The 9,476-nt window shown below is 45.7% G+C and overlaps 1 protein-coding gene across 3 annotated transcripts in view; it reads right to left on the bottom strand.

Moving 5' to 3' along the window:
* Positions 1-1,863: 1,863 nt before the first annotated feature.
* CERT1 (ceramide transporter 1) overlaps positions 1,864-9,476 on the bottom strand; it is a 76,470-nt gene continuing 68,857 nt past the window's right edge. Inside the window, exons 15-17 of one of the 3 annotated variants that reach the window (XM_069750235.1) lie at positions 9,004-9,130; positions 7,709-7,846; positions 1,864-3,872 (exon numbers count right to left, since the gene is read on the bottom strand). In XM_069750235.1, coding sequence (XP_069606336.1) covers positions 7,719-7,846; positions 9,004-9,130 — 255 coding nt within the window. In that variant the 3' untranslated portion in view covers positions 1,864-3,872; positions 7,709-7,718. The remainder of the gene's footprint in view (positions 3,873-7,708; positions 7,847-9,003; positions 9,131-9,476) is intronic. The other 2 variants (XM_069750244.1, XM_069750252.1) reach the window with 2 other exon arrangements.

Below are 9,476 nucleotides of genomic sequence, written 5' to 3'. Positions count from 1 at the left end.
CCAAGTGAGTACTGAGGAGATAACATGAAAAGTACATTTTGTTAGAAGAAGCGGACAAACGCCTCCACCTTGTCTGTTCTCAGGTCTGGAGTTGTGAAAAATGTAGGCCGTCTAAGTGAAGTCTGATACCGCGAACACCGTAAATGGAGAAGATGGAGAAATTACGTTCTCCTATTTCTCCGCACCTGGGACACTAGTCTCTCATACGAGAGAATCGGATCACAGTAAGAAGACACTTGGCTCAAATGCTGATAGAGTATGATCTGAGTAACATTCGCATAACCGGCCCGATTCTCTCACATGACCCCAACCTCAGAGAGAGGATACCACTTTCTTCACCTTGGATTGAGACACCTTATAATTCTCACTCGCTTTCATGAGTCAATCCTAAGGCTATATTCACACTTAGCGGTTTTTACCGCGGAACCGCCGCGATTTTGATGCTGCGGGTCCGCAGCAGTTTCCATAGCGTTTACAGTAACATGTAAACCCTATGGAAACCGCAAACCGCTGTGCACATGCTGCGGGAAAAACCGCGCGGGAACGCAGCGGTTTACAACCCGCAGCATGTGACTTCTTTGTGCAGAATCGCTGCGATTCTGCACCCATAGGAATACATTGAACCGCTTACTTCCCGCATGGGGCTGTGCCCACGTTGCGGGAAGTAAGCGGATAATGTGCGGGTGGTACCCGGGGTGGAGGAGAGGAGACTCTCCTCCAGGCCCTGGGAACCATATTTGGGGTTAAAAAATAATAAAATCTGGTTATACTCACCCTCTGATGTCCGGAGCTCCTGGGCGCTGCACGCGGCTGTCCGGTCAGAGTTGCTGTGCGACCAGGACCTGCGGTGACGTCGCGGTCACATGACCGTGACGTCACGAAGGGTCCTTCTCGCACAGCATCTCTGGAACCGGACTGCCGGGTGCAGCGCCGAGGGATCGGGACGTCAGAGGGTGAGTATAACCAATTTTTATTATTTTTAACATTACTATTGATGCTGCATATTGCTGCATATGCAGCATCAATAGTATAGGCGGAAACCCGCAGCGGAAAACGCGGAACAAACCGCGATAAATCTGCAGGGAGAACCGCAGTTGTTTTGCCCTGCAGATTTATCAAATCCGCTGCGGGAAAACCCGCAGAGGGACGCCGCAAGGTGTGAACATAGCCTAAGAGAACAAATGCATCTCACTTATGTTCATGAGATTACTCTTTCCTTGTCTAATCTGGTGTTGTGCAAACCTAGGATTCATTTCCCATACAAACACACCATACCGATTTATGTACATTCACTATGTATACAAACAGGATGCCTAGAACTTAGTGTAATACATTTATTTACAGAATAGCAAAAGTACATCACATTTAGTGCAAATGCAACTAATGATATTAAGATTTATATATTATTTTGTAAACGTCCCATAAGCCTTTTGGAAAATAAAGCTTTCAAATTCAGCTCCTGGACAGTTCTGCGATGTTTTATGGCTGTACGCACTGCAGGCTTTCCCATCACTGAAAGTGCCGAAGTCCACGATATTAACCAGATATAACCGAGCATGTTCAACATTCATAAACTAGATTTAGAAGGTTTTTTTTTTGTTTGTTTTTTTACATACAAGGATAAGTGGCCTTTCAAAAAAAAAAAAAAAAAAAATTAATACAAAAATCACAAGACTCATTTAAAATATTTGTGTGGACTTCTGGTTTCCGGTCATCTGCTCATTACCACGTAGGCACTTCTACTTCTGGATCATTTCTTGAACAGAGCTTTTTAGTGGTAAGGCAAGATATAGATATAGATATAGATATATATATATATATATATATATATATATATATATTTTTTTTTTTTTTTTTTTTGTTATGTGCGTTGTATACAATTAAAAGCAAGTAACAAACCATCCCGCGAAAAGCTTCAGGGGACAGAGACCCCCCAAAGCACAAAAAGTCTACGGGCAGTTGTTTATAAAGTTTTTACACAATACTCCAATTATATACATCTGTTTCCACTCATTGTAACCTAGCTTATGAAGAGGTTAATCATTCGATAAGGGACACCAATATATACCGTAAATCTATTTCGACAGATGCACAAGACTGATATGAATCAATGGAGCGGAGGAGTCCGCTGGGATTCCCAACCACACTCACAATAACCGGGATGGTAAACGTATGACGGACGTGACCGTGATTAAAACAAAAGGGTTTTACATTGCAGGCTCGAACGATCGCTTGTAGTGATTTCCAAATTAACACACACGATTGGAAAACGTTTGGACTCTTTTTGAGACGAGGATCTAGACTGTGCACCCGCTAGGCGGATTTTGAAGACTGTCGGCTGCAAGGCTCAGGAAGCAGCTCACTTTGTGACACGTGGACAAAACTTTTTGGATAACCTTTTCAAATAAGTATGTGTCCCCTTCCCTCCCCGCCACATACCTATATAATCAAGCCCCTTCCCAAATCCCACTAAAACAAGATTGTCACCGAATAGGGATTTACAAACAAACCTAACAATAAGCCATCTTGTGCAAAATTCACAGTTCTCCACTTTTATCGTACAGCGAACCTAGAAGACGTAGGGTTGTGGATATTGCACTCATACAGAAGGGTAAGAACTGTGCCGATGGATCAATTGACAAAAATGGTCATAAAAATATAATAAAATTCACCACGCGATTTGAGAAGCAGAAACAGTATTAAAACAATATTGTAATACGGGGAAAGAAAAAAAAAAAAGGCTCGCCAGTGATTGTTTGATTGTTGGGATTACGGACCCCCGGCCTAAAGGTTGCAGCATTTAATAATGTACCTTTTGCCTATACACGGATGGAGGCAAGCACATTGTGATGAGCCATTCACTGGGATCCATTGACTGAAGCACGAGGCACTAATGTTTCCCTCCACCAATATGGCGGCCTCCATTGTGTTTAGATGACGGATACATTCACAGCTGTACTTCCGCTAGAGGTATGAAGTAAGACAGTTCAAGTCACACCAGAGATTGAAGCTGCAGCAAAAACACTATAAAAAAAAAAAAAAAGGTGACGGTCTGCACACCCTGAACGAGATAAAACGTCTGGAGAGAACCCAATTTCTGCTAAATAGATTCCCATCTGGTCAAGGAGTGATTGTGAACTTTCTGGATCAGGTTACAGAACGCACTTACATTTTTGCTCCAAGTTATTAATGCAACTAAAAATACAAATAGAAATATATAGATTTATGAAAAAAAATAAAGCTTTCTTAGAATTTTTTTTTTTTTTTTTGGGAAACTCCATCAGACTTAAGTCTTCATTGGCGTTCCACAAGGAAAGGCAAAGCCATAGCTTAGAACAGCCCTCAGTTATCACCATCACAGCAGCTAGCCACCGGCTAGCACAGAAAGAAGAAAAAAAAATTCCAAAACAAAACCACCCCAAAAGCCTTCCAACCAAAAACTGCCTTAAAAAAAAAAAAAACACCTTGTAAACGCCACGTGTTTCTGCGTATATCCCTCACCATGCCTAGAAACACAAGACCGTTATGGCTTTATTATTTTTACAGGCCTATGGTAGGTAAGCAGTTTCCGGTTGTAGAAAATTAAAGCCTCCGTCCTTATAGTTACTCATTTCATGTGATGCTTCAAAGCAAGCAAGCAAAATCAAAAAGGATCGTAAGAAAACGCAATCATGGTATTTAGTAGGTTTAGAATTTTTACAAGAGTCCAGGAAGGTGCAGAAGTCCAATAGTGTTTGATGTTCAGTCTCCTCAGGAAGATGCCTCCATGTGTATATTAATTACAAACGCCATCTTGAAGGTGAAAATTCAAGGCTTGATCCATCGTGGAATGTTCATACCGCCTCTTCATTTCACTGCAGGACGAGACCGGTCTGTTAGGAGGGAGAGGACATCAATGAATGGAGTAAGCAGCAGATACTTATATCTGGGGGAGGATTATATGATGGGATCTAGTGAGGGCAGGACAACGCGCCTCGGCCTATGGTGCTCTCCTGCCTAAAGGTACCTTCACACTGAGCGACTTTAGAACGATAACGATAGCGATCCGTGACGTTGCAGCGTCCTGGATAGCGATATCGTTGTGTTTGACACACAGCAGCGATCAGGATCCTGCTGTGAGATCGCTGGTCGGAGCTAGGAGGCCAGAACTTTATTTCATCGCTGGATCTCCCGCTGACATCGCTGAATCAGCGTGTGTGATGCCGATTAAGCGATGTCTTCACTGGTAACCAGGGTAAACATCGGGTTACTAAGCGCAGGGCCGCGCTTAGTAACCCGATATTTACCCTGGTTACCTAAAAAAAAAAAAAAAAACACTACATACTTACATTCCGGTGTCTGTCGCGTCCCTCGCCGTCAGCTTCCCGCACTGACTGAGCGCCAGCCGTAAAGCACAGCGGCCGGCCCTCACAGTCAGTGCGGGAAGCTAACGGCGAGGGACGCGACAGACACCGGAATGCAAGTATGTAGTGTTTTGTTTTTTTTTGTGTTTGTTTTTTTAGGTAACCAGGGTAAATATCGGGTTACTAAGCGTGGCCCTGCGCTTAGTAACCCGATGTTTACCCTGGTTACCCGGGGACCTCAGCATCATTGGTCGCTGGAGAGCTGTCTGTGTGACAGCTCTCCAGCGACCACACAGCGATGCTGCAGCGATCGGCATCGCTGTCTATATCGTTGCAGCGTCGCTTAATGTGACTGTACCTTTAGACTGTATAGTATCACTGGGCCGATGCAAGCAGCCACTGAAGAATACCATGGAGTCTTTGTTACAAGTCAGCTGTATCATGTCATCCCGGCTATGTAATGCGACTCGTGACCGATCCCTGCTTTCATGCTACACATTGTCAATGTGTAGCCCCAAGATGATAAATATTTACTACAATTATAATAATTTCATAATTAATTTCATTCACTAGGATTAGCCTAATCATTTATCACCTACCCACAGGACAGTGATAAATGTCAGACCTGCAGGTAGATGGCAAAAACGAGCAGTCACATGCCAGCCCCACAACATCCTCACTCAAGGGTCAAAATTCAGAAGAAGAAAAAAAAAAAAAACAGTAAAATCATTAAAAGCTCAAAAGGTGTCACAACAAGCTAGCCAAGTTACTCATAGCGATCAGAGTTAGACTTTTCAACAACCCCTTTCACGCCATCCACCGTACATGTACTGTGCAAGTTGGAAGTGGGCTCACGGGGCGAGTGTGCCCCATACCTGGCAGATCATTCCTAGGAATTCTTACAGAAATGAACTGCCGCTAACAAATTGTGCTCCACCTGCGATTGTTAACCTGCTACATTTAAGACACCCCGGCATGGGTGTGCGTCATTCTTTGAGCCCATTGGCGCACCTGTGATGTGATCATGGGTTACTATGACAGCTGGGGGTCTACTGAAGACCCCCGTGCTGGTCACTGCAAGAGCTCTACTGAAACTCTGCATGTGGCCGGGATTGAAAGGAGACCGTGATTTCTGTTATATGCAGCGATCATTCAAAAGTACAACTCGTCCCGCAAAAAAACAAGCTCTCATATGGATCTATTGACTGAAAAATAAAGTAATGGCTCTAGGAAGAAAGGGAGGTACAAAACGGAAATTGGCCCAGTCATGAAGGAGTTAAGAAAATAAAAATATATACACACACACACGTCTTCAAGTAGAGAGGTAACACAGTATTGTAGTGATCATTCCTGCTGGGAAAACAAGCAGGGTAACTAATGGGAACTATCTGACCAAAAGGTTATATTTAACTAGCTATTGAACCCGTTCTACGCCCGGGTGGCGAGCATTTATATTGGTATATGGTCTCCATCCTGGTATGTGCTGCTCCATCCTGCATCCCCATCCTGTCATGTGCTGCTCCATCCTGCGTCCCCATCCTGTCATGTGCTGCTCCATCCTGCGTCCCCATCCTGTCATGTGCTGCTCCATCCTGCGCCCCCATTCTGTCATGTGCTGCTCCATCCTGCGTCCCCATCCTGTCATGTGCTGCTCCCATCCTGCACCCCCGTTCTGTCATGTGCTGCTCCCATCCTGCGCCCCCATTCTGTCATTTGCTGCTCCCATCCTGTCATGTGCTGCTCCCATCCTGCGCCTCCATTCTGTCATTTGCTGCTCCCATCCTGTCATGTGCTGCTCCCATCCTGCGCCCCCGTTCTGTCATGTGCTGCTCCCATCCTGCGCCCCCGTTCTGTCATGTGCTGCTCCCATCCTGCGCCTCCATTCTGTCATTTGCTGCTCCCATCCTGTCATGTGCTGCTCCCATCCTGCGCCTCCATTCTGTCATTTGCTGCTCCCATCCTGTCATGTGCTGCTCCCATCCTGCGCCCCCGTTCTGTCATGTGCTGCTCCCATCCTGCGCCTCCATTCTGTCATTTGCTGCTCCCATCCTGTCATGTGCTGCTCCCATCCTGCGCCCCCGTTCTGTCATGTGCTGCTCCCATCCTGCGCCCCCGTTCTGTCATGTGCTGCTCCCATCATGCGCCCCCATTCTGTCATGTGCTGCTCCCATCCTGCGCCTCCATTCTGTCATGTGCTGCTCCCATCCTGCGCCCCCGTTCTGTCATGTGCTGCTCCCATCCTGCGCCCCCGTTCTGTCATGTGCTGCTCCCATCCTGCGCCCCCGTTCTGTCATGTGCTGCTCCCATCCTGCGCCCCCATTCTGTCATGTGCTGCTCCCATCCTGCGCCTCCATTCTGTCATTTGCTGCTCCCATCCTGTCATGTGCTGCTCCCATCCTGCGCCCCCATTCTGTCATGTGCTGCTCCCATCCTGCGCCCCCGTTCTGTCATGTGCTGCTCCCATCCTGCTCCCCTGTTCTGCCATGTGCTGCTCCCATCCTGCGCCCCTGTTCTGTTATGTGCTGCTCCCATCCTGCTCCCCTGTTCTGTCATGTGCTGCTCCCATCCTGCGCCCGTTCTGTCATGTGCTGCTGACATCCTGCGCCCGTTCTGTCATGTGCTGCTGCCATCCTGCGCCCGTTCTGTCATGTGCTGCTGCCATCCTGCGCCACCATTGTATTATATGCCCCCCATAAGACGCTCCAGTGTGTATGCCCCCGTATGCTGCTGCCATATAAAAAAAAAAAAATATACCATACTCACCTATCGTCCGGCTCCACTGCAGGTGTGTCTTCAAGAAAATGGCGCCGGAAAGCGCGGACTGCGCAGGCGCCGATTCCGGCAGCAGGAATCGGCGCCTGCGCAGTCCGCGCTTTCCGGCGCCATTTTCTTGAAGACACACTCCGGCTCCTCTGCCTGTGACTGGTAAGTCAGAGGGCGGCGCCGGCGCGCATTGCTAAGCGCGTCATCGCGCCCTCTGAACTGTCACAGCAGAGGAGCCGAGAGACGGAGCCGCACGCAGCGCTGGAACGGGGAAAGGTGAATATACTTACCCTCCTGGCGGTCCCTGACTCTCCGGTGGAGATCGCGGTATGCGTTCAGTGCTTACGCATACCGCGATCTCCTGGGAGCGTCACTCTGTGGGTGCCAGACATTCTATAAAGGCTTCGGACAGAGTGACGCTCCCAGCGTTATATTATAGATACTACATATAAACTCCATAAATGTTGCCACCATGCTTTCATACCTGAAGGCTACCATCTATCAATCTACAATATTCAGCAAAAGCCCTATAGAATTTCACTGCTATTGGCCCTAAAATCCTCAGAACACCAAGGACCAATAATCCGGAAAACACGTCTTACCTGGCAACTGTTAGAAAAGTATAGATTTGCCTGAGGTCTTCTCCTGCACATACGTAGTAAACCTTTTAAGAAATTTGGGGTATTCCCGTTTGGCCACTGCCCGTAGTACAGAGGCAGGAGCCCACCCTCCCGGGTTCACTAAAGGAAAGAAACAACAAATCAAAACCCAGTGCCTGGATAGATTACTTAGCAGTTACCATGTAGACAAGCCAAAATTAAAAAAAGAACCAAATAATTGTAAAGATGATCAGATGCGGGAATAGGACTAATGCCACAGCAGGGGGCTGGCAATGTAGTCATTGTTGGAGACAACATGGACAATGCATGTATCATAGAAATCACGGAGCTATATTGAATTTATCAGTGCTGAATATTTCCAGGACTCTATTGAGGAGATAAACCAGATACAAGACTGTGTAAACCTATTAGGCATCAGGCCTGTGTTCTTTTGTGTGATGTCCTTTGTTTTAGTGATAAGGCAAAGGTGCATCTACATACGAAATTAATATTGGCCCTAAGGCTGTGCGCACATGTCGGGATTTTGTAGCAGAAATTTCCTGTCAAAAACCGGACATTTCTGCCAGAAATCCGCATGCTTTTTTTTTGCGGTTTTTATGCATTTTTGACGCGTTTTTTCCAAATGCATAGAATAGTGAGAAAAACGCGAAAAATCCGCAAAATTAATGAACATGCTGCTTTTTTTTACTGCAATGCGTTTTTTTGCGGAAAAAAATGCATCATGTGCACAAAACATGCAGAATGCATTCTAAATGATAGGATGCATATGTAGGCATTTTCTAATGCGTTTTTATCGCGAAAAAACCTGAACGTGTGCACACACCCTAAAACCTAATGGAGGATACAGGTATATACACTGTTGAATGAATAGCCTCTATCCTAAGTATGTCATCTGCAGGAAGGTGATGATTACTGCAGCCAATGACAGTGTTCACATTGCTGGAAGATCATTGGACATTTGCCACAGAAGATAGCGGAAGCAAGGGTGGAATCATGGCTTGTATGTGGGTGTGTATTGGTTATAATATATATATATATATATATATATATACACACACATACATACAGTTTCCACCACCCTCTCATTATACCTCTTCCCTTTAATTGTACCCTTGTCCCTAAGTTAGACTTCCCTTATGTATGTCATTGTAAATACCTTGATTGTAATAACCCCCCTTTTAAAGATCCATTAGTTCTTGTTAATTAGTATTAACTGGCACCCCAAAACTCAGCAGATTCTACAGTCATCAAACCAAGCCCGGAACCGGGGGTCTCACCATTAGCGACGTATGTAATTCTGCACTGAATGTTGTCTCTGCTGATCTCCTTGTTACCCTCTGGTGGACTAACAAGAGTCTGACAGATCAGGGCGATGTTGATTCTGGCACGTACACACCGGTTAAGCTTAAAAAACAAAAAACATATGCACAAGTTAAAATTCTGAGCATTCAGTAAATCATTTTTCAGGTGCTCAATACTGTGATAAGGCCAATTTCACCACCTCCTGGGGTCTCAGATGTGACCATGTGGTGCCCAATGCTAGACTACTATATATGCCTGGTATTAGTTGGCCCTGGCTGGTTGGTTATTCCAGACACATCATGACTCTTGTTGTAAAAATAAATAAATAAATAAATAAATAAATAAAAAAGTGGTAACCTGCTAAATCCCACCAGGGCCGGCAGTATAATAGATGGGGATTTATAATCCACCATCACTTTCTTGCAGATTAAGCTGTAATCCCAGTATA

This window comes from Ranitomeya imitator, chromosome 1 (assembly GCF_032444005.1).
Source record: "Ranitomeya imitator isolate aRanImi1 chromosome 1, aRanImi1.pri, whole genome shotgun sequence".
NCBI classification, from domain to species: Eukaryota; Metazoa; Chordata; class Amphibia; order Anura; family Dendrobatidae; genus Ranitomeya; species Ranitomeya imitator.
Note: the sequence above shows the minus strand (reverse complement) of the source record. Positions and strands in the feature narration are given on the sequence as shown.